General features: G+C 44.1%; 1 protein-coding gene and 1 non-coding gene across 2 annotated transcripts in view; one reads left to right on the plus strand and one right to left on the minus strand.

Moving 5' to 3' along the window:
• The window catches only part of LOC115570419 (partitioning defective 3 homolog), a 350543-nt gene extending 330753 nt beyond the window's left edge, over window positions 1-19790 (minus strand). The window contains exon 1 of the mRNA XM_030399018.1: window positions 19360-19790. Coding sequence (XP_030254878.1) covers window positions 19360-19479 — 120 coding nt within the window. The 5' untranslated portion in view covers window positions 19480-19790. The remainder of the gene's footprint in view (window positions 1-19359) is intronic.
• Window positions 19791-24037: 4247 nt separating this feature from the next.
• Window positions 24038-24109, plus strand: trnaw-cca (transfer RNA tryptophan (anticodon CCA)). The gene has a single exon. It is a non-coding gene; the product is annotated as a tRNA-Trp (tRNA).
• The last annotated feature ends 1332 nt before the right edge of the window (window positions 24110-25441 follow it).

The following is a 25441-nucleotide window of genomic DNA, read 5'->3' on the forward strand; positions in this document are numbered from 1 at the left end:
TATACCTCTTTCACACTGGCCAAAAAACCTACTTACACCCACTCACATCTGGCTTTTGTCTGCAATGCAAGCGTAAATTATTAGGATTTACTCCTTAACCCTGTGGTAGTCACAGGTGAACAAGCTGATTTACTCTACCCTCCTGCAGAATGTTATGATGTGTGTTGAAGTTCAGGCCACTGGCTTGTTAATATCATTCATGTGTTGCATGATCAGAGATCAGAATGAATTGGGATGTCTCACTCCTCACTCCTTGTTCTGGAAAAAAACAATATGTATAATTCAGCCTATTATTGAAGACATTTTCAAACAAGTTTAACGTTGTCTGAATGTATTCTGATGAAGTATATGATCTGCTGCTTCTCCTGTTCCTTGTTTTTCCTGTCATTTGTGAAGACAAATGGGACACACAAGGGCAAAAGCATAAACAAAAAGGCAAACGTATCTACTGGCAATGTGACAGGAGTTAGCTGCTAATTATTAGCGGGTTTTGGCACAAAAAATGTGCGTATACACACCAGTTTTGGTGTTAAAGTGGTATTAGGGGATACAAAGTCCCAACTAAGTAAGTATTTAAGTGCATTTCAATTCCTTCATCCAAAGGCTGCAGAATCCACAGCCATCCTTTCTGGACAGCATCTTTTGGGCACATGTTTTGGAGATGTGAGGATCTGTTTGCAGGAAGCAGATGCTATTTGCAGGCTGTCTCCAACCCTCAGGCATTACTGATCCCTAATCATAGGGTGTGAGATGGCTGGCCTGTCAGTGGCAACTCAGCATCCTAACAGCCTCAGAAAACAGAAGAGCACAAACCCATCTGTTATCAATGTTCTGTAGGTTTTACCCGGCAGCAACAGGAAAACCCGACCATGGTCCCTCATGACATTTTCAAGTCTGCCTGAAGTGTCTCTTGATAGTTTTTGGGTAGGGTATATGATAGCTTATACAAAGCTGGCTAACTTTCTTTTTTAAAACTTATTGTTAATGTAAGACATAGAGCTAAGACTATTGGTCGATGTCCTCAGCAATGTCTTAGTCTGCAAATACACTTAGGTTTTTAAATACTGAAACAACTGGTTGAGAATGGCAGCGTGTCTTCAAAGACACAGCTTGGTCTGAGGGTAATGGTTGTAACCAAAGTGTGAAATATGAGCTCAAAGCTAATTCAGAAAAGTCATTATTAGGAAAAAGTATGTTTTAATGACAAACTTATGAACACACTGTGACCAACAATGATTTCACATTTAAATAGTTCCCATGTCTTTCAGCCGCACTTCCTTAGTCTGTACTGAATAACCCCATTTCATGGACCAAGCAACTAATCGCAGTGCAACATGTTCTGTGACCAGAAAGAAATGTCTGGGCAGGAAATTACTCAGCACAGATTAATCAGAAACTTTACATATTCATCAGTGAACTTCTCCCAGCAAAATCTCTATGTTGGCCATCTAAACCAGATGAGCTGAATGTACTATTCATTTGCTGAAACACAGTGTAATTCTAGATTGAAAGTGGAAAAGTGTATAGTAATCCAGTCTGCCCATGAGCTCAAAGCTTAGTGCTTCAAGATGAGCTTGTCGCGGCTGCATGTTTATAGCAAACTTGCTATGTTCTGCACTGGTACACCAGCAGCACCTTTGTTTCTATCAGCCTGTTTACACTAAATTCACAAAAAAGCAGGGGAATGCCAGCAATAATGGCCCATACCTTTTTATGATATAAACAAGTCAAGGTAATTGGATTCTTTGGAAGAATTTGCCCAAGGGAGGAAGAGGCAGACATATCTAATGAAAATGTTTTCACTGTCTTCGAGCCAAACATAGATGAGTATAAAACCAACAGGCCACAACATCATCAACAACACCAACATACCATTCATCATGCTACTGCTATTCCAGGAGCATGTCAATTCAAATCAAAGGCATCTCGTTCATCAAAAGACTGAAAAGACTGAGTCATCTTTGAATCATTTTTCTCGTGAAGAACGTGTAGCCTTGGGCTGCATTCGCATCCTTGTTGAGGAGCAATGCAGAATTGGTGCATGTATTCAAAAGGCCACGTACAATGGAGCTACAGCCAAGGTCTAACAGCCACGCACCGTGTTACAGTAATAACAGCAGCAGAGCTCTCAAACGAGAGACTCAAACGATAGATAAGCCGTAAATCTCTAGTGTGTATGAGGGGTCCAAAGCAAGGACCGTTAACATCAGTCTCATTCATACTTGCTAGGACTGCTTAACGTGAACACATCCGAAAAAAAGATCATTTAAGGCCTCAACCGAGAGTGATAGTGGTACCAATCTAAAACATAATTTATCAGAGTTAAGCCACACTGAACAGCTGACTACTTTATTATATTTCCACAACAGAAGCTCTTAAGTCATTGCCTCTGAGAAGAGAAAAGGCTGAGTTCCCAGCAAGGGAATGCCTAACTGTGAGTCTGAATACTTCAAGTTCCAGAGCACAAAACTTGCCAAAACCTTTTTTCCTTGCATTGGTTAACTTCACAAAGAAAGGAATCCACTGTTGAACAGTGGCAAACTTTTTTCTTATCACTCTGTTCATATTGCACTGCTTAATTCAAAATAAATCTGTCCAAATGACCGCAATATCCCACAGTCTTGCCAACGCCTAAGCCCTTCTAACATCAAGGATTTATTTTTCTCCTGTAGCCCTGAGCATGCCATTTTCATTTCACAGATCTGTCTGGGTGGACAGATGTTTGGAAAAAACCCACACATACAGATCCACAGAAAGGTCATCTCACTGTACAAGCAGTGACACATACGTTATATTTCAGAGAACCTCTATTAGTAATAATGAGTGAACACATTTTCAGTGCTGCAATTGCAGGTGACCAATCGTGTCAAAGTGACATCCTTTTTCAGACACTGATGGACAGGTGTTCTCTCAGTTAAACCAGTTTGTTTGCAGATGCATTTGCAGCATATGCAAAACAATGGAAAATGGAGGAAGATCATATAACACAGGGGGGAGAGATTATTCAGTAATTTGGCAAAGGAAATGAAAAAGTGCCCTCAGCTCGACAGAACAACAAGGATTTAATTTGACAACATAATAGATTCCAGACCTGTAGGGAACCTGTTTGTGAGCACATGTGTGGTTGATCAATAGATTTGGGGATCCACAGACATTAGTCACCTCTTTTTGGCACGAGGCTTTTCAGAGTATCGGTGAGTTAATCAGGCTAAACTGCATCCAGGGAACTGCTGTATCAACAGCATGAAAATTAAGCTCATTCTGATAGGGAATGCTGAATGAATAATGAATGCTGAAAAGTCCTGAAGCCAAACCCAGTTTAAAGTGAAAATTGGGGTTGAAAAACATCTTGGAGAAAGATCCTTTACCTCCTTTACTTAAACAGGCATTGACACCTTTTTTTGCTTTTATCATTCTGAAGTTAATACTGATTGCACATTGTAATGCTGGAGAAAAAATACACCATCTTGTATACAGTAGTTCTCTATAAGCTTCGCTTTCATTATAGGGTTCAGTTTGCCACCGGGCTGGATTATTTCTTAAAAAATTAAGGTTGAATTATGACACAAAGGAAGTGCATCTGCTATAGCGCAACCATAACAAGAAGAGGCATTGTTTTCCCCAGTCACTATATCCCCAACGGTGGAATGAGTGGAATAAATGTGGAAACTGTACACGGCAGCAAACAAAAAAAAACAGCTGATGGAGGAGGCAAGGGCGAAGAGGGAGAGCGATAGAAACCAAGGTAAAACAAGAGTGAAATTGCCCCTCAACGCCAATTTAATAACAGTTTGAAAACGGTATTCTATCCAACACCATTCCTGGGTCAAATTGGGATTCTTACATTTTCTTCTTTGCTTTGGACAGAAATGTTCTGTCTCTGCAACAGCGGTGACAAAAGTAATATCACAGGGTAACACCGCAAGGGAGGAAAATTGAAATGTTTTTTTTTTTTTACTTATAAGTGTTGGATCACGAACGAGTCGATACAATGGTCAGATCACTAGTTCGTATTTATACTACTAGTATAGAAGTAGTTAGTACCGTAGTTAACTTATTAGAATACTAATACAGCATTAATATACTATCCAGGTAGTACTGATACCAAACTATTATGCCACACCGATGCCGAATCACCAATAAATTCAAGCTTACTTAATAATTCAAGATCATGTTGCATGTAGGTTGACTGATGTTTGATAAAAGCTTATTTGCAGCCACTGACTACAGACAACCCTGTTTATTTTCTTTATCCATTGAAAGGAAGACTGTGTGTGTGCACATTGTGCTCGAGGGTTGAAAGACCCGGAGTGCATTAGTGGGATCAAAAGCCAATGACAGACATGGCCACATGACCACTTTGATGTTGCATGAATCTTTTTCCACATTTTTACATGGCTCAATCAAGTCAGCCTGATCCTCCCAAATAAATAATAAAACTCAGTATAAATCACACAGCAATTAATTGTTCCCTCCAATTTCCCCACTCAGCATGTACAAAGACTGTCATTCTGCCGCACAGTGACTGCTCACACTCTGTTTTTACAAACATATGCCCTGCCTTGAAAGTTCTTGAGCAAGCCCCTGACACCCTAAAGGGGAACTCTTTAGCATCAGTTTAGCATGTAGCATCGCGTAGGCTACGTTCACTGAGGCTGCACAAATCTGCCAACACTCCTTTTTACCGCTGCTGCTACTACTATTCAAAGGCTAAACACCAGCACCAGTTATAACCCTGGGAAGAACACCCAACAAGATAAGAGACAGATATATTTTTACAATAGATGGTGAAGAACAAGAGAACAAAAGATAACAGACTTACATTTGTCAGTTGGCTGGGAAACAAAAGCTCAGAATGTATGCTAGCGTTGCTCCATATCTGGTGGATGTGGAACAGACACTTGTTTGCTAACATGTTAGCCGTAGCAACTCTATACAGTGATAAAATGTCATGGCTATTTACCTGTCCGCTCATGTTGTTATCCTCCACCCTTGTGGCGAAAAACCCCCTCAAATCTTTAGCATCATCTTAGCATATAGCATCACATAGGCTACATTCACTGAGGCTGCACAAATCTGCCAACACTCCTTTTACCGCTGCTACTGCTACTCCAAGACTAAACACCAGCACCAATTATTGCCCGGGGAAGAACACCTAACAAGGTAAGAGCCAGATATTTATTTACAATACTTGGTGAAATACAAGAGAACAAAAGGTAACGGACTTACATTTGTCAGTTGGCTGGGAAACAAAAGCTCAGAATGTATGCTAGCTGGTGGAGGTGGAACAGACATGTTGTTTGCTAACACGTTCGCCATAGCAACTGTATAAAGTGAAAAAAATGTCAAGACTATAAAGCTGTCAGCTCATTTTGTTATCCTGCGCCTTTGTGGCCACAAAAAATGAAAACTACGTTCCTCTTTTTTTAATGATGAACATGACATGCCATAGCAGGATACACACAGGTGTAATTAATTAAGGGCCGCATTCCACTTAGGTGGCTGGGCCTGGTGTAGTGAATGCTGGCTGAGTGGAACAGCTTACTGATACATTATTGCAGCAGACCCTATTTGTTTTTGTTTTTTTGTCCATTTTACGTTTCATATGATGTATATAATGCTCCACAGTCATGGACAGATGTAGCCACGGCCTTAGTACGCATTAAAGGTTGAATAATAGTGTAGAAAGCAGCAATAAAGACTGTACATTTGTCCCTGTCGGAAGGTAACAAACCAAATAACCCTTGCATAAGAGATGTGTTCAGGTGTTCCCTCTGAAACACACTCATTCAGAGATCTTGTTCCTAATTCTTTGACAAACACCCGGTGCCTGCGTACTTCGGTAACTGAGTGCTCTGCAACTGCAATCGCAGCCACAGGAATAAGCTGTTGACAAAACAGCGGATCACACCCAGGAGGGCCTGGCGTGGCCGGCATGTCGAAACACCACAAACCACATAGTTGGCCTCTGCTCCAACTTGCTCGCATTTGGATCCAGCTGGAGGCAGGAATTGTCATATCACGGGAGGCATGGGATAGGAAAAACAAGAGGAACAACTCGATGCGTGCTTCAGGAGGCTCAAAACAAAACTCCAGTTAACAGGACATGTCATTGGAATTATCCAAATCCCTGCACTGACCAAATAAAAGAAATAACACACTGACACTGCAAATGTCAAGACCACTCGGCTTCCTTGACTGTGTGGTCGGCTTTAACTTCACTCCCCTCCATCAGTCAGCGAAAGCGGCCGGTCAAGCAGATCACGTGAGCCATCAACCAAAGTCCTACAGCTCTGAAACAAGAGTGGATACAAGTTTTCCAAACAGGCAAGCTGCTCTGAGGGCAGGAATAATCTCAGTGGTAGAGCTAGATGTTGATATGCAAAACAACCAAAAAGTCAAAAAGATGGTCCCTTTTCTTTCTTCTAGCTAAAAAAACGTTGCAAAAGTAAGAGAGAGATCAAGAACTAGTTTCTTTCTTTCTGCTGACTGAAATACAAATGTTATCAAATACCCTAACTGACCTTAAGTTAGGGAACTTATCCATGTCTACAATGTTATTTTCCCTTGGTTGCACCCATTGACGTTTTCATTATTTCTACCTCCGGAGCAGCTCTGCTACGAAGAAATGATTGTAGGCGATTGTTCTATAACTAGCCTCCATAAAAAGAAAAGCTTCTCCTCCTCACAGAGCCAGATCCAGGAGCTTCCCCCTGAATAAAAAGTGGAGCAGCCGTCCGTACCATTACCGAACGGAAAAGTAATGCCTGTGTGTATTTTAAGAGCAGAAAAGCAGGGCCTCTGTGTAAAGACGTGCAAAGTGTAGACAGTGGAAGCTATCAAAACAGCCTTTGAGAATGTATTCGGGAGGCTGGAAGTGCTTTTCCATCTTAGCCGCATTTGCAAACATGTTGGCCCTTTTCTGTCTTAAAATACATTTACAGCTCGTCACCTTGCTCAGACTTTCCATCTTGAAAAATCCAAGTATGGTTTATGTAGTCCACAAATCCATCCGACGGCAGCAGCCGTCACCACTACACACACATCACAAGAATAGAGAGGGGGGTGTTCTATAGAGAGGGGCTGAAGTAGATTTATCTCAACTCTCCAGCCGACAGGCAACAAACCTGCAGAAACTTGACAGAATACAGATGGAAAAGATAAAATCATCTTCCTGAATGCAGCAGAAAAGACAGAGAGAATAATATAATAATAATATAAAAGCAGTCTAATGAGCAGCTTCTGTAAAATCAAAAGCTACAGGAGGGTTTTGTAAATATTTTTGTCAAAATATTACAACTTATTCTGCCATATCAGTGTTTCCCACAGAATCAGACTTTAATTGTGGCGGTGGCTGTCCAGCTGGGGTGCCATAGAGCATGCGTACTTGAGACTTCCGGTTTAGAGGTTTAGCCTGGCTAACTTGAATGGGGATAAAATGTAGTCGGGTGGCTATATTGAGTCCAAGACAAATTTCCCTTAACGGGACAATAAAGTATATCGTATCGTATCGTATTATAGACTCTCATTGCTCAAATTCTAACAGTAAAACAAGTAATTTTTCAAGGGTTGCGAGGTTTTTATGACCGTTTTACAGACTTTCACAAAGTTAGCTTTTGGGGAAAAGTCCCAAGTACTTTCACATGACGATGGAATTACACGGTTTGGCCACGACAAAAACTGGCTTCAAGGCCTGATCTCGGTGACGAGGCCAGCCGTCTTCTTTGCAGAGGAAGTTACTTTTAGATAGTCCTCCTCCCCTTCTTCGCGGGGCGGACTAAAAACAACACCACCATTCACTGCATTCGAGTATATTACACCATGCTTGCTTCAAAAATAGAAAATCCGTATATGTGGTGGACAGCCACAAATAAACTAACGCGTGGGAAACACTGCATTTCGTACTGTGTTTCAGTTGGCTGTGGTGAGGTTAATTCCCCCTCTGACTCCATCGGCTAGCAGTCAGGTCGACTGAATTACGCAAAAGGAGCTTAATTCTAATTCCCCAAAGTAACCCCATTATCTTCTAGTGACTAATCTGTGATAACAACGGCATTAGAGGTGAATAGGAGGGGACTAAGAGGGTTAAGCTGGAGTGATAAGACAAAGAGATGGAAAACAAAAAACAGAAAGCTGTGACTGAGACCTTATGAGGTAAAGGTTTAGGGTCAGACAGTAGGACTGAGGGGTTGGGTGGCCAAATCATGCAAGGTCAGTCTTCATAGCAGCCCCCTTTGTAATGGCATCATTAAAGCCACCATAAAGTCAAAATCAATGTTTTTTATCACAGCACCAGGTCCAACAGTGTCAAAAAAGTTGGCTTGTAGGTATTCTGAAATGTTTTTTGTGTGTTTGTAATTTCTTGGAAAACGGAGTGAAATAAATGTTGATGACTCATCCTGCACTTGGGGGCTTATACTAATTTTGCATTTGTTAGCTGTTTAGCTAAGTCATCCTTCCTGTTTACTAACTGTTTGTTTTGGCCAGTAGCCACCTTGGTACTGTACTGGCTGTTGTCAAACTGGCCTCCGTCTGTGTTTTTCTGTCCCAGTCTGTCTATGTTGATTGGCACTGTCACCTTTCGATAAGTTCCCCTCCATTATGGGGAGGACAATAATGAGATTTTCGTGATAAGACAAATGCATGTTCAAATCCTGTCGAAGTCAATGCTCTCGCACACAAACAGAAAGGGAAAGCAAACTACCTGTCGAGAGAAACGTTCTCCAGAACACAACTGATCAAATTCCCCATGTGTGTGAAAGGGCTAGATAAGGATGTTACAGATTTCAAATTGAAAACAGATAATCTGAATCTACCATCAGTCTCAACCAAGTTCCAATCAGGATTTCTAGTCAATTTGCCAGGACAGTCAAATCATAGTGTAAATCTTCCAAATAATAAAAAGGGACCTTCACACACACAAATACAAACAATTTATGATAGCCAAACAAAGTGTTCTTGATGGTATCTGCTGTCACAGGTATTCACTGCCTTGAATAAACAGGCTCTCACCACTATCTCCAAGGTCTGACATTCCTGAGGCAGTAAAGAGAAGCCTTAGCAGACGAGCGCTCGTCTAAGTTATGCAAGATCAAGTGCAGCGCATGGCTTCCATTGTCTCGATTGTAACGGTTCAGGCTAATGATTAGCCGGATTATCTGAACCAGTGGGTTAAAATAACAAAACGGTGTCCACCCCCCCACCACCATGAGGCTGCGACTGGGACAGGATAACACAAGCGTAGCAGCTTTCAAGAGCTCATGTTTGATATGTCAGCGTGGGCAAACAGTTATGTCTGAATGGAGCTGCATTAGCTATGAAAGAAATTATTAAGAACAATGACACACACTGATATGCCTACTTAGGAAACACTGTCATGCATGCACACACACTAACAAAGTCCACCATATGCTTCTTTCTATGCTGTGTTAAGTCCTGTTAAATCTGTAAATGATTTGACAGCAAGAGGAATTCCTGTTATTTAGCTCCAAGGGCGGCGGATAAACAAAGCAAACCAGAAACGAAATCACTATCAACTACTGAAACCACATCAGCGGTGACAACAGAAACTGACATTGACCCTGAATGCCCCAACACAGAATATATGCAGACAGAAAACCGGTCACGCAACGGCTTGGCATGGCCATGACATGCTCTGATTTTGGCATGTCCCATTATGGCATGTGGCCTGCTAGCATTGCGGCTTCTGCCAGAAACTCTCCCAGCTTTGTCGGTCACACTCAAGCTCTCAATCCAGCATCCAGAGTGGTTGCTCTCAGCTTTGCATGAGTGCATGCGCTCTCCCTACCACGCGCACACCTATCAGCACCTGTGTGTACGCCTGAGATATATGCTTGCCAGTGAGGAAGCCCTAGAGCCATCCTTGGTTTAACCCTGAAGAGAGACACTGTTTGGGGAAAGATAGCAGACTGAGTGTGGTGTCATTGTCCTCTGTGCCATTCACGTGAGCGGGGGAGCTCATCACACCGTCGTTGAGTCAGTCAGCCAGACAGCTCGTTACACAGTTAGCGCTCTCACAATCTCCTCATATTGACCTAAGCCACGCAAATGTAGATCAAAGTCTGTCGCAGTGAAACTTGTACATGTTTCAGGTTTTTTTTTTTTATTGTTTTGGCTCTGTACTACAGTACATTGGATTTCAAATAAAGCAACAAATAGAAAGTTAAAAGGTTAGCTTTCAGCTCTTAAATTCAGAGCAGTTGTATCTATAACAGCTGAACGAGTTATGTATCAACTTAGACGTCTATTTGGAACAAAATTGAGGCTCATTCCCAACTTGTCAACTATCTACGATTTGGACTGGTAGGCTGGGTCAGCTGCTGACCCAAAGCATCAGTGTCTGATGAGTTGGGGAGACGAGACCCAAAAATCAACCTCCCAACATATTGGACCTTTAATATAATCCAGTGTTTCCCACACTACGGGCCCTGTTCAAACGATCTATGGTGCATGGTCTACACCACATGGTCCAAATGTGTTTAAGGCGTGTCCAAGTCAATTTTGCTAGTTAAATGGTAGGATGGTCTGCACGCAAAGGAAGCATGACGCAGAGGGGTTGCTATTAGACTGAATTAGTCATGGGCACTTTTTGGGTGTAACATGAATTAAAACAATCAGGGTGCCATCTACCGTTCCCTTTACGAGCTAGGTGCACCAGGACGTGACACATTGCTGTTAAACAGTGGTACTCATCTCCGCTGAAGGACAGGGATGTTGTCCGTGGCTGCTGGACCCTCTGCCTCCGCAATTTCACAATCATCTGTCCCATCAACTCCGCTCAACTGCATATGAGAAAATCTACTGATATTTGTGTGCGCGCACAGATCTCAGTAGGTGGATCAGGCAGGACAGGTCATAAAAAGTCATTCTGATCAACAGTGGGTGGAGGTGGGTGAAATATGTCTTTAATGAGGTATATATGAATGACGTTATCTGCAGTGTTCCTCCAGCAGCAGAAACGATATCCCTCCCTTAACGTGCCCATCTGTGCAGTAGGAACTGCTGATAAACTTCATTGATTATTTAAAGCGCCTGACTCGTCGACAGGATCGGCTGCTATTTCGTGTTGATTAATGTTCTGTATCCTTCAACACATCCGAAGGTCACACACAGATCCTTACAGTAAAATAGTTTGGCATGAAGAAGATGTCCCGATCAATTAATGCAGTTTATTATTACAGACGCTCATCCCTCTGGAGAGTTTACTCTTTAAATAACTGAAAGCAGCCTCTCTAATCATACAATCCAAGTGTACGCTCGTTGTGAGCCGCATCTTATTATCTGAATAATGTGTCCTTTAAATACCAGGGAAAACACTGCGCCGTTGACTTTAGGCCAGCTCACTTTATGCTGCCTCAAGATAGCAGAGCGTCAGCAATGCGTCAGACCACACCACTCTTTTAGGACAGACACGCCCAGGGGTGCACAAGTGGGCGAAGGTGCATTTGTTACCTACACAACGTGGGCACTGGGTATGAAAATGACAACCGCTTTGCACAAGACAGAGCCCATAGACTTCACTTAGTTTTTGAGGCTCATTCTCAGGATTTGGAATACTCGTGCTTGGTGGCTCGGGTCCATGGGTAAACAGTCGTTCTGCGGGAGACGCTGCGATCATCATATTCAATATTCAAATATTGTCCGAGACGCAAGTGTCCAACCCACAGATATCAGACACTTGATATCTTGCCTGAGGATTGCTCTGTCGGGGCTCTGTTCTGCAGCCCACAGCACGTCTTGCTTGTTCTCCGGTTGTTGCCAGGTCAAGCAGCTGACGTTGACAACTAAGAACATCCCCGACAGTCGGCCATCAAAAAACACACAAGTTGCCTCTTCTGTGTGTTTAGGATCACCGTGCTTCACAGTCGACCACACCTGCACCGCCCCTCTAATATGGATGGGAAAACCTTCAGACAGCCTTTAAGCGGAATTTCAACATGTCAATTTCATATTTACTTGACTTTAGTAGCAAAATAACAAAACATCGTCATCATCGTCCGGCTATTTAGAGACTGTGTCTTCACTGACTGAACAGTACTCACATTAAAGTACTTCTTTGAGTGTCTTTTCCACATTTTTAGACTAGTATTTAAGTACTTGCCTACCTCTCCATTTACTGGTATGACTGTATACCACTATAAACATGCTGTTACCAGCCTCCATGTGAAATTACAGGCTATTTCGCACCGTGCAATCTGTTTTGCACAAACACCACTGCATGATCTATTGTAGCTGCATATTTTTGACATTGCATACAGCACCTAAAATGTTTTCCCAAATTGACATGTTAGTTCCAGAAGCGAGGAACTCGTGAAGATGGATCGCTGTCTTGGATCTCGGCAGGCAAACAGTGAAGAAGCGAAGTGCTGGAGACGGGTACCGAGCATCTTTTCTGGATGCTTGGGCAAACCTGACTCGTGACTCTTGGAGCGGTGGGTGTGCGGTGTTTAACTGGAAGGCTGGCAGGCAGCGATCCCCCTGGAAGGAGTTAGCACGAAAAGCAAAAAAGGGGCACTGCTCAGTCAGCTGGAAGACAGCACTGTGTCGACCAGCTGGAGAAAAAAGGGAGAAAGAGAAAAAAAAGTTAAGAAGATACAAGAAAGGAGGAAACCAGGAGAAAGCAAGAGGAGAATACAACAGGAGGAAGAAAGGTCACCGAGTGCACATTTCTCCTTCTCTTCCCCTGGTTTGTTCCCTGCTGTGGAAGAAATGAACTAAATCACTGCTGCTTGACCACAGTTGAACCATAGACCCGCTTTTGCTCAGTTACCGTCAATCACAGGGTCCCATCATCCTGCGGGGCTTACTCAGCTCAGCCTAGTACAGTCCACTCACATGATCATCCCCCAATTATCTTCCCCTGCTGTAATATTCTTACTCACACACAGCGGCTCCTCTCCATTACATAAGCAGCGAGCCGCTGAGTGTAGTGAGCTAATGAGCGCCGACAACATTTCCAGCATCCCTTCCCACTTCCTGTTTGCGGTGCGTTCCTGCACTGGCTGTTAGGACCTTACCTGAGAATAAACAAATAATAAAAGCCCCGGTTGTGCTTTTAGTAAAGGACAACGATTCCCAGTACAGGCTAGTGGTGTTAAAAGCACTTTAAATTGTATGGTGCAGATACAAAATAAGCAGTTGAAACTTTCTTAACAGAATCACAGGTGCCTGCCTTGGTAAAATGCCTAAACAAATTGTCTTTAATGTCTTTGTCTTTAACACGGCACTTCAAACATGTCAACAACCAGATGCTACCCTGTCCCACTTTGCCCTGCAGCAGAAAACTGTCTAACCTGACTTCTCCTGCATTGCCAAAGGGAGCGGCGTTCCCTCAATGTATTCCTTCCTCATCAGGTGGAACCACAGGTTACTCAACAGCCCAACTCGTTTTGAACTGACAGGAGAGAGGGAGACAGGCTGGGAGACTTAAGGCAGGGGTCAGCAACCGGCAACCTGCTAGGTGTGAAGTCAGTGTGTTCATGTTGTGTTACCGCAGACACTTCCAGACCTGCTATTTTTCACAGAAGTCAGACCATATCCACAGCAGGTGCTTTCCTAACTCCAATCAGGAGTTTTCCGTGAACAGAAACTGGAGCAGAAGCACAGCGTTGTGCCAAGAGAGTAATAGATAATTCAATTTACGTATGTAAAGTACTTACAAATATAAATTTGCAACATGACTTGTGAATTACTTACAGCTTATCTGGTTTTGCCGAAAGGTACTTGACTAACGTTTATTCTGGTGATTGGGTTGCAGACTCTTGAAAAGGAATAGTGTGACATTTTGGGAAATATTCATTTTTGCTGTTTTCTCACAGTTTGATGGCTGTACGCTTAATATGAAGCAGCAGCTGCCAGCCGGTTAGCTTAGCATAGCACAAAGACTGCAAAGCTCTGGAATGCTCTCTGAAGGATCTTTAAAGCCAACCTCCAGACAGCGTTTCTTCTTCCTCACTCAGTTTTCTCATTTCACATGGCATGTGGTTAATAGTCATCATGCATACCCCATTACCATCACAAACTTAGGATGGAAAAGCATAGGGTGCATATTAGCAGGGATAGTGCCAGCTGTCCTTCAAACAGAAGTTCTTCTTGAGTATTGAGGTCATATGTCATTATTCCATTTTTATTTTTTGCAGACTATTTTCAGTAATGATTACTCAACTTCACAATGGCTTCAGCCATTTTTCAAGCAAAAATGTCAAACATCTGCAGCTTCCAGCTTCTTAAATGAAAGGTTTGGTGTTTGTCTTTGTCATTTATGACAGTAAAAGAAGAGTCTTTGAGTTTTGGGACCGTTGGTTGGTCAAAAGAAGCTATTTAAAGATGTCACTTTGGCCTCTGGGAAATTGTGATTACCATTTTTCACAATTTTGAATATTTTATAGACTAAACGATTAATCTGTAAATAGTTCAAACTACATTTAAAATGCTTCAGTTGCAGCCCTAATCTGAAGACCTATTTAACCAAAATGCCCAACTATTCTTTTAGGGGGAAATTCTCAGTTAATGTTACATTTCAAGGCATCGCCAGCCACATTCAAATTTGGCATGATATATTCTTTAGTGTTTTTGAAGAGGGTTTGTAGTTTGGAGCAGTGTAAAAGGAGTTGTGTGGTGATAAAAACAGTGCTAGAGCTTAGAATAGTGTTCCTTATCAGGGCATGATATACAGCTTGTGCTATCTGATGTGGTAATCAAGACAGACAACAGGGCAAAGATGCTCTTATAAATACCTAGTGATAGGATGTAATTTCCCCAAATCAAAGGATTTTACCATTTTGTGACTGAAGTCCCGTGCATGTGTATGGGTCCTGAAGATCAAAGAATGATTACATCATGGAAACATACACATCATGTGTTGCAGAAATATAGGCCTTTGCTTGGCCATGTTGTCCCCTCAGGATAATCTGCATCTGTATACTTCAACAACTTGACTTTACCATGACATGCCTACAAGAGTGAATGCGTGGAATTTTGGGAGGAAAAATGTCAATTATGTGCTTTAAGGCTTTAGCAGACATTTAGGGTGAACAGCCATGGGAAGCTAGGAGACAAATAGGATCAAGAGATGCAACCCTTTTATGAGTAAGAGAGCCACAAATTATGGATCGACTGTGAGTATTCTTTGTTTGATATCTCTGACTGTGCACCAGATGTGAGTGAAACCAGACTGTAGGAGGACGAGCAACGATCGCAACCTCCCAGTCACGTCTACGCGGTGCTCTGCATGCCAACAGGAAAGCCCACAAAATAACATCTTCATATTGCTTTTGCTTGAAAAAAAAATGTGACAAACGCTCGCGTTATTCTTGACTGGCCAAGTGCGAAAAAGCGAACAGCCTTGGGAACAGAGAGGCAGAATGAGATGCTTAATCCTTCATGACTGTGCATACTGTGGAGCAGATTGACTCCGAAGTTAATGGTGCTTGAGCGGCTGATTGATGCCCCCCCCCCCCGAGACTGTGACAAATGCTTCAGGAGTCCCCAGAGAAAAGATCAGGTACGCCAGCGCAGCTTGTGACACCGTCGGATGGGGCTCAGCTAATTCGACAACGCTCATTCAGAGGGGAGAGTGAGTGTAATTTCACAGACGGCCGATATTACAGGCAACGACGAGGAAAGGCTGCAAAAGCATCGCGGAATTACCATAGCAACACATGTGGCAAGCATCTCTGCAACTCCAGATAGCTCTGTAGAGTCAGGCGGAAGGTAGGCGGAGGCAAGATCGTTTGTTAAGTACAGGGAAGGAAGTTAGAGGAAAGGGCGGACATGAAGTAGTTGTTGAAGCGATGAGTTTTTATCTCGAGCAGGAGATGTGGGTTTGTCGGTTTGTCTCCACATAAATCAGATGAATAAAGGAGTTAATGTGAATTCACGGCGGCGACAAAAGTGATCAAACCTGATTTAAAATAAAAACACTTTTATAACCTGTAGAGATGTTCCGATACCATTTTTACTTCCTGATACAAACCCTTTGTTTGTTCACACTGGACCAAGCAGCACCAGCATAAATCCGCTCTTGTGTGTCTTTTCATACAGTATGGTGTTACGGAACCAAAAAGGGGCATGACGGCACTCATAACATTGACATCTGTGTGGTCTCCACCCAGTTCCCACCATCTAAACATGTATCCACCGACTGTTTATATTCACGTGGATGCCTCTATAATGTTTTGTGATTTAGATAGTGACAAAGTTACGTGTCTTGCTCTGAATGACATTGCATAATCACCATCAGTAAATAGAGGACCCTGTCTGACTCTCACTCGCAAGGAGGGTTGATGTTTTCTGGATGTATGTACGTTGCGGAGTGGCTCGGCTACGGTTTTGCTCTGGGCTCCGTCATCCGTTGCTGTGTTTTGATTGCAGCGTGGCGTGGCGCAGCACTGCCGGACAGCTGGAGACCAAAGAGTTCTCACGATAATTACAGAATCACGGCGGCAGCAGTTATATACAGATGTGTTATAAACACAACAAGTGCTTGGATTTGTCTCTTTTTTGAGTTTTTTGTGCTGGCGTCAACACGGAGTGTTTTCTTATGTAAACGATCAGGATGTTATGTTGTCGATTTGGTGTGTGACTTCCCGTCTGCTCTGTGCAGAATTCGGCTGAATCAATGCGCTGTGCTCCGGCATCCGGATGAAATATAAGCCTTGCGTATCTGCTACGGAAGGGTCCGGACTGCCAGAGCTGCAAAGGAGTGGATATGTAAGGCAGCGTTGGAGGTACACACATCGACTGGAGTGAAACCTATCAGCTCTGCTGCTGTGGCAGAACAGAGATGGACTGAACACGGATCTCGTGGAATTTAGGGGTAACCCTGTATGAACGCTACTTTAAATGGGTTTGAAGTTACACAATTGGTCGCTTGCCATTTATGGATTGGTTACTTGTGTAACAAAAATTTCGCCAACAGGTGCACAGGATGCTACCGGAGGGAGGGTTACTATCTAATTTTAAAAAAAAAAGGTTGTGGTATCAGTAAAAACAGAAAGGGCACTCTTGATATCCTTTGTTTAGACATCAGTCAGTCAGTGCAGAGACTGTGTCAGGATATCGCGTCTGACGCCAGATCAGAAGTTTGTGTGTTCAACTCACATCAGGGTAAAGCTGCTGGAACACGCCAATACTCTGACTAACACTGACGTCTGAAAATGATTCAGGAAAAATAGAGCAATCAACTACATTCATCGCATCGAGTGTTTCTGACGGTGCACTTATTCGACCGTGGCGGTCATGTACCACTCAAAGATGAAGAGGCACAACCTGCACGCCTCCTTTGAACACACGCACGACGCTCTTCAGCTGGAGAATGTTCTTTTGCAAATCAGAGACTTCCTCCCCGTCATTTCTCTGTTGGTAATGCTGAAGCTGAATCAACCACGCTCACTGCTGTCTGGATGAATTACTTATGATTTATATAATTTCTTATGCCAAAAGTGTGTCATTCTTTTTTTCAGCATTCAAATACATTTTGCATGATACATTACCCAGAAGCCGGGGGACGCTTGTGATTTCTGTTATATTATAAACGCAGCCCAGAAAATACAACTTTTTGCACTTTTTTAAATGATTGCTCAAAGCCACGCCGTGTTGCTGTCAGCTGCGGTAATATTATAAAAAACTATGTGTGATTACATCTCGCTGTGGTCCAAAGGTCCTGGCCGTCCTGTGATACAGTAGTTAAAAGTGTTGACCCGGAGCCAAGTGTCCTCAGGAAAGGGAAGCCCACACTTCTACATTTACAGTATCACTGCATGGATCAATGACCCAGTCGCCTCCATTCTGCTGAAGCATGGAAAACCATCAAGCACTGGTAAACAGAGGAGTGAATGCGTGTGTGTGTGTGTGTGTGTGAGTGCGCGCGCATGCATGTGTGGGGATCGCCGGTGTGTATCTAAGGAGGAAGTGCTCTTCAAGAATGAGCGGTAATGTTGACCTACTTCGTCACTGTTTGCTTTCAGTGGTTAAAAAAGAAAATCGACTTAGCAACAGCAACAATGGTGAATATTTGCTTTTTTCCCGGAAGTCAACGGTATTCCATCCGTCACTGCATAGCTGAGCATACAGGTGTAAAGTCATACTCTCTCCCTCTCTCTCTCTCACTCTCTCTTTCTGGATCTTTATGAAACCTGAGTGTGGGTCTAACACAGAGGAGGTTGTTGCTTAAACACAAGACAAGAAACAATTAGGCAAAACCAGCGTGATCTCATCGAGGCATTCCGAGCCCCTTGAATAGAACCTGCAGCAATGACGTGACACCAATGACAATATCACCCACCGGCAGAGAGGAGAGAGTGCTGTCGCACTAAACCATGGCAACAGTACCAAACTTCCATTCATTCATTAGTCATTTAATGGGCTTTAAAGCGCAGCTGCTTGAAAAACCCACAAAGGGAAAAGCAGCCTGCGTCCCGGTCGGGCCTCGTTCAGATTTGGCACGGGGGGTTCGCACGCAGTCATGGTTGCATCATTTAATGGAAGAATTTTGGATGAACTTAAAAAAAAAGAAAAAGCATCTAATTATGAAGGGCAATGAGTGCAGAGCGGGGCCTAACCATCCACAGACATTACATTATCACATCACCGCCTTTTTTCCATGTAGCTGATTGAGTGTGTTGTGATACAGGGGTGTGTGTGTGTGGATGCACACACTGCTGACAGACAGCACGCTAAATCTCATTTGCGTCTCATGAATAACTACAAGTCCTAACTGAGAAGGTATGAAGTAGCCGGTTCATAACGTTTTAATATAGGCCTACCTGTTACACTCTTAGTATGGTATGGGCACACTTACACACACAGCACAGGTATTTTTTATTTTTTTTTTGTTCCTGCTTCATCCTCACTGCTCCACACACTCCTTCCGGATGAACTGGGGCGCCCTTTTTCTACGAACGCAACTAAAACTGAATTGGAACGGTTCCAGTATTTCCTGAACTTTTTTTTTTTCTTTTTTTTTTTTCATGACAGCCTGGCAGATAACTCAGGAGAGCTTCACAACTTTTTTTTTTAGAGTACTTGTGGGGGGGGGGGAAGAAAACAATGAACTAACATGATGGGACATGAGCATCTCCTTTAACAATGAAAAGTTTCCTCCCCACTTTCCCCCCCTCCTTCAGGGGGCCCCTGGGGGTCCCCGCTGGCTCTGTTTCTGGGGGCAGCCACTGGCTCTTTCCCCCCTCACACTGGCCGCTCTCTCTTTCCCTCTCAGCCCGTGAAAAAGCGCCATGTTGAGGCTCCAGTGCGGGATGCAGCGTGCGCCAAACCTGTACGAAAAGGCACACCGGTGCCAGGAGCTGAGCGAAGTTGTTTGGGGAGGGGGGGGGCTCTTACCTTCGCGATCGCCTTCTTGTACCTCATGGCTGCTTGCTCGATGAGGTCCTGCACTCTTATATTCCCATCCCCGCACGGAACGACCACCCGGGTCCTCCCGAAACACACCGTCACTTTCATGTCTCCTCCGCTGCTGCTGCGTTAATTCCAATGAGGAAAAAGGCGCGTCGAGGCGACAAACACCATCCCGAGGGTCCGAAAACTAAATCCACGGTGGATCGCGGAGAGGGTTCGAAAAGGAAAGTTGTCCTTTTGTGTGTGTCCCGCGTCCTCCGATGGGAACCAGAAGAAGAAGAAGTAGAAGGAGAGGAGAAAGCCCAGCGCTGACTGGGGCTGGGTGGCGTCCTCCCTGACTGCTGCGCTGCGCTGCGCTGAGCTGCGTTGACTCACTCACAGAAACTTCCCAACAGAAAGCCTCTCCGGCGAGAGCGCACAACTGGACTGACAGCGCGGGTGCACCCACATGTTCGAGCAGGCACTAAGAATGTCTCCGGCACCAACCGACACAATGCTGAGGGCGAACCCTGCGAAATCCACCGTGTTATCATTCAAAGTTGCGTAACACTTGGATTTCTAATTTTCTTTTCCTGTCTTTTTTTTTTTTTTCTGTGTAGATTCCCGGTCTACGCTGATATGGTGTCACATAAATCTTATCCAATTGACAGATGTGTGTTTTGGTGACTGGCAGACTAGAGTGCGATTAGAGGAATACACTTTTATCAGCAGTAATCTAATCAAAATAAGTTTTATTCATGTAGCCCGAAGTCACAATCACATTGCCTCAGTGAGCTTTCCAGTCTGTATGGTGAAGGACACCCTCTGTCCTCAGACATTCAATCCGTGTGAGGAAAAACTTGACGTGTTGGGGAAGAAAAGAAAACTTTCATCAGGGAGAGAATTAAAAAAAAAAAAAAAAAAAAAGAGATGGAAGAAACCACAGGAAGAGCGTCCGAGGATGGATCCCTCTCCCAGGACGGAAATACATGCAGTAGATGTCGCATGTATGGAAAAGGACAACACAGTCACAATTTACAAGCTGCATTGACAGAGTATCTGATAAAAATGATAAAACATCTCAAATCTGTGGAACAAGGAGACGACGGAGCAGGCCGACTCATCGCCGAGCGGTGCCCGAGCCACACGACCTCCTCCCCACCGCGGTGACCTGGAAGACACAAGATAATTAGCAGTAACAACAGAGGAGATCGGAGTGAAGAGGCGTCACATTTTACAGAAACACAGATATAAGGAGATGTTAGCTACCTGTGGTTAAATCTTGGATTACAGAGGTAGAGTCCGGCCTTCCCAAGGGCCCCTTGAAACCTTGTTGCTAGGTCCTGATAAACCTGCAAGAGGGTGATCTGTGGGCCCCATCAGGCCCCCCACTGCATTCACACGTTACCCCAGTCCTTTTTGTGCCAGAATCCCAGAAAGTAAGCATCACCAGGCTGGACTCGAGTAAAAGTAAAGACAAAATACTACTTTGGTAAAAGTGAAAGTCAACCATACAAATAGTACTTGAGCGAAAGTCTGACAGTAAATGTACTTAAGAATCTAAAGTACTTTTCTGGTGATAATCCCATAAAGTATCAAGTAAAGGTAAGTTATACATATTTCCCTACTGTATAGTAATATGGGTATCGCCCTGGCCAATTCACAGATCCAATATTCATATTGTTTTTATTATATGTCTCAGTGTTTTACTTATCCAATTGTAATAATGATTAAAAAATAAATAAATAAGTCACACTGCGTTGGCTGTGATGAAACATGCAATCTACCAAGTAACTAGTGACTAAAGATTAAAGATATCAAAAAAAAATGTTTTGGGGTGAAAGGCACCTTCCTCAAAGATGTAGTGGAGTGGAGGTATGACGTAGCAGTCTCGTGTACATTGTACTTTAGTGCAGCAGTTGTGTAAATGCACTCAGTCACACTCCACCCCTGGCTGTAGACAGTTAGTATTACGCAACACGTGTAAACACAAATCGAAGGGAGTGCAACACGCAGACAACCGGTCGGCCTACGCGGGGCAGGTGTCGCGGTTCGCGGACTGCTCCAGATTCACAGCTGCTTCACTCACAGGAGGTTCACACGACATTAGAGCGCCGTGACCTGGCACAGACGGTGTCAGAGACACGTGTGGATTCTGTCCCGCTATGCAAACACCTCATGTGTGTGTGATCCCTCGGGAGTCGGGCCATATCTTATCAGATGGAGTTCCAGGAGTTTGGGAGTGTGTTTGTCAGGGTAAGTCTGGGGGGAAGGCTGATCCAGGCTCGGGTTAATGAAGTGCTGCAGGTGTATTGAAACAAGTATTGCATGTGTTGGCCCACTCGGATTTGTTTTTTGTCTGTGACTTCCTGGATGATTCAGCACATGGGAGAGACAGACAGAATGGGACGACTGAAGGAAATGAACTCCCAAGCAGGGCCAGTCGTGAGACCCACGCTGATGGAGCCGCCGAGGCCGGATCTAGATTAAGGCGAGCTGCAATTACGTGTGCTGATAGCAAAGCATAACGTTATGTACACGACTTTAATTATTGAACCGCAGCGCAAAATAAGAAACGGGCCCGGGGCCCATGTACGACGTGACCCAGTTTGAGTGAATAAAAGCTGCAACCTTTCTGTGGAGCTTCACTCGCTCCCTGCAGCTCTTATTCTTTATGATCCAATGCAGTCCAAGCGAGTGAACACGAACACCAGCGCGAGATCTGTGCACGACCCCCCCCTAAACTATACCGCCACGTTAGAAGATATGTGTCCATTTGAAGGGTTTAAACACGGACTATGTCTCTGGTTTCTTGATCTACCCCTCAAAACTGCTGTACTGAGATGAGTCCTGAGCCTGACTCGCAGTGTGTCCGCTGCACATCAGGAATGCAGGGAGGAGGAGTGCGACGGTGGTGGAGATGTGCGGTTGTGTGTGGTGCTCTGAAGTTCCCGGAGAAGTACAATTACAGCTAAAGTTAAAAGTGAAGCCCCGGCCAGTTTTTTTTTTTTTTTTTTTTTTTTGTCTCTGCCGCCGCTTTGTTCAGATGTAAGGAAATTACAGCTACACATAAGAGAAAATAAATGCTCGCACGTCGACTGCGTCCCGGTCAAATTCAAAAGTTCACGTTCAAGTTCAAGTTCAGTTCACAGGGCGCTTGGCCAGCAAGAAGGACTTTGGCGTCTAGTCTGAAAAAAATCAGGTAACCAGTGAAGTGTTTGGAGGACTGGATTGGTTGTGTGGTCTCAGTTCTTTTTTTTTTCTTTCTTTTTTTTTGCCGTGCTTTGTACTTGCACGGCTAATTCTGGATAAGTTGTAAACTACGGATTGTTTCGTTAGGTTAACCCGCAAACAAAGCTTTACAATAGGGAGGACAAATGAAGGCCCCGAGCTTCTGACTGGAAGAAAAGAAACCTCGGAAGTTTTCAACTTGAACCAAAGTCACGCCCAGTAATGAGGATGTGATCAGTACTTTACACCAAAAAAAGAAACATGTATAATAAGTGGCACTCAGTTAGATTTTTTGACCTGGGGCCTTCTAGTATGTGAATGCATCCCTGCCTGGATACTGTTGAATTTGCAGCTTTGTATTTCAAGCCCACCATTGTTCACACAAACACAGAGTACTGTGTGATGGGCGGCTCTCACAGCTGTGAGTTTCCCGGAAAACCTGATGCTGACCCCAGATGACCCTCACAGCAGTGTGTGTCTGATCCCAGATAAGAAGGCTGCCCGTTCAAAGATAAACTATAATAATTCAGTAACGGTTTAAACGGTTATTTTAAATAATGTGAAAACAATTGAAATCTAATTAAGATATCCCCTCCATACCACCCTGCCGAGCTCCATCAGTCCTGCAGATGGATTAACATGCGGAATGTGAGGAACAAACTGTTAGACAGATTACAGTCAGAGAAATGAATATACACCTGTAAAAGTCACTTTTCAGTGTTATGTTCATCTAAGAATGAACACATTGATATGACACAGTGATGCAGGGTGGAGGGTAGAAGAAGAGTGTTTTTTAAGAAAGTCTGGCTGTTTATAGAGCTGAGCAACATTCATGTCTGTGTGATTTATACAGGTAGAGGTCCTCCATCCAAACATTTATACGCGAGGTCTAAACCTGGAGAAATGTTTACTCCTGTGTAAACACGGCACAACAAGTGTTCCGGCTCCGTTTTATAATTATCGAGGGCCTTAGGAAATCCAAATTCTTTCCCCCCACATTGTCAGACTTTCAGTCTTGTGTGGAGAGCAGGGCAGCAGTATAGAAAGGAAAACAAAGCACGTGTGTTTCTGCATCTGTGCGTGTGTGTGTGTGTGACGTTTCCCATGGCTAGACGTGCTCCGACATGGTCCCAGGAGTGGAGGAGGTCATACCTGACAAATCCCTCTGTCATCGCAGACTTACCTCACCGCTGGAGAATCCAGCGCTCTCTCACAGTTTCACTCATACCTGTGTCATTCACTACGTCCTTCCTCTGCCTCCACCGCAACCCTTTGGATACAGCATCTGAAACCTTGTGCTGGTAAAAATCAGCGAGAGGACATCAGATGCAGAGGAACAGGCAGCGGGGCAGCGTTACAGCTTCGGCGAAACAGGGCTCTGAGGACTGATAATTAAAGTGACATCAAGCCATCTGAGGGCAGGTTTTTAATCACGTGAATAAAGCAACCAAGCGACCTCGTGGCGCAACGGCAGCGCGTCTGACTCCAGATCAGAAGGTTGCGTGTTCAAATCACGTCGAGGTCAAAGGTTAGTGAATGAGCTCCATTACCCTTGAGCTACTCAGCCGGATGGAAAGTCACAAGAAGTTTTGCAATCGGCGAAACATTTCACATTTTGCATCTTCACAGCGAAACAGCGTTGCAGCGTTCTCCTAAACAGCTGAAGAACACAGGGACTTAAAAGGTAGGTAGGCCCAAAGCCCCCTGTTCAGATGTTGCTCAAAACACACGCGGTTTCACGATATGAACTGCGCTGAACAACTTTTCGCATCGCCTCGCTCAAATTTCTGCCGATCATCCCACGTGGATGCGTGCTGAGGCCTGCGGATTCCCCCGGAGCGGTTGAACCAATCAAAGTTCGATTGACGCCACTTATCAGCCGTTCTGACTGCACCTTTGACTTCGTAATAAACGTATTAATAGCTCAAGGCAACGCGGCCCTACAGTGGAACCCTAGATCTGACTAATGCACCAGAACATGAAAAAAGAAATGGAGTAAGACTTTAAGCTCGCTAAGCCTGAAATCAAACACGGGGATCTGTTCATAGGTTTAATTGTGTCGTGCTGCAACTGCTCAGTCTCTGAAACAATTCATATATGTGCATTCACAATCAATTGAATGCCTGTGTGCCCGACAGTTGGATTCCCAGAACCTGTGGCGTTAAAATGAGCTTCGCCGGCGCGCCACATTATTTCTAGAAGCTGAAGGGCCCCATCTGCAGGCCCGTTCGGGGCATCACCCCTCGTCATCTCCACAGGAATCTTCTTTGTCGGGATTAGGTTTGGAGCCTTTAATTGCTGTGTTTGTGGGGATTGGGCCCGGTGTGTGCATGTGAACACAGCGAACAGTGTGAGTACAGCTTTAGCGCTGTGATTTCACGGATTAACAGAGGCTGCCATGTTGCTGTTTTGCTCACACTTTCCTGTCCTGTGGGAAACGGGTTCCTACGCTACAGCCCGGTGATGACGGCTATTTGCAGTGGACACTCAGAATTTACACTTGACTCTACTGAAATATCTCAAAAATTTACAGGGGACACTGAAGAGTACTGCGTGCTGGGCTGCACTCTCACAACTTTGAGTTTGCCAGGAGGCCGAGGTCAAAATACACGGTGACCTTGTGGCATAGCAGCACGTCTCGCCCAAGATCGTAAGGTTGCCAATTCAAATCATGTCAGGGTCAGTGCTTTTAAGACTCCTCTCATCACAAACTGTGAGACGGAACTGTTGAATTACCCTCCACTTACCATCAGGATAGTAAAAAACACAGAAGCTGATGTGATGATGAAGGAAACGTTCTAACCTACTCCTCACGTCCTCCCAGAGGAGGCAGTTTACTAAGCTAAAATCTCATTGC

Source organism: Sparus aurata, chromosome 19 (assembly GCF_900880675.1).
Source record: "Sparus aurata chromosome 19, fSpaAur1.1, whole genome shotgun sequence".
Lineage (NCBI taxonomy): Eukaryota > Metazoa > Chordata > Actinopteri > Spariformes > Sparidae > Sparus > Sparus aurata.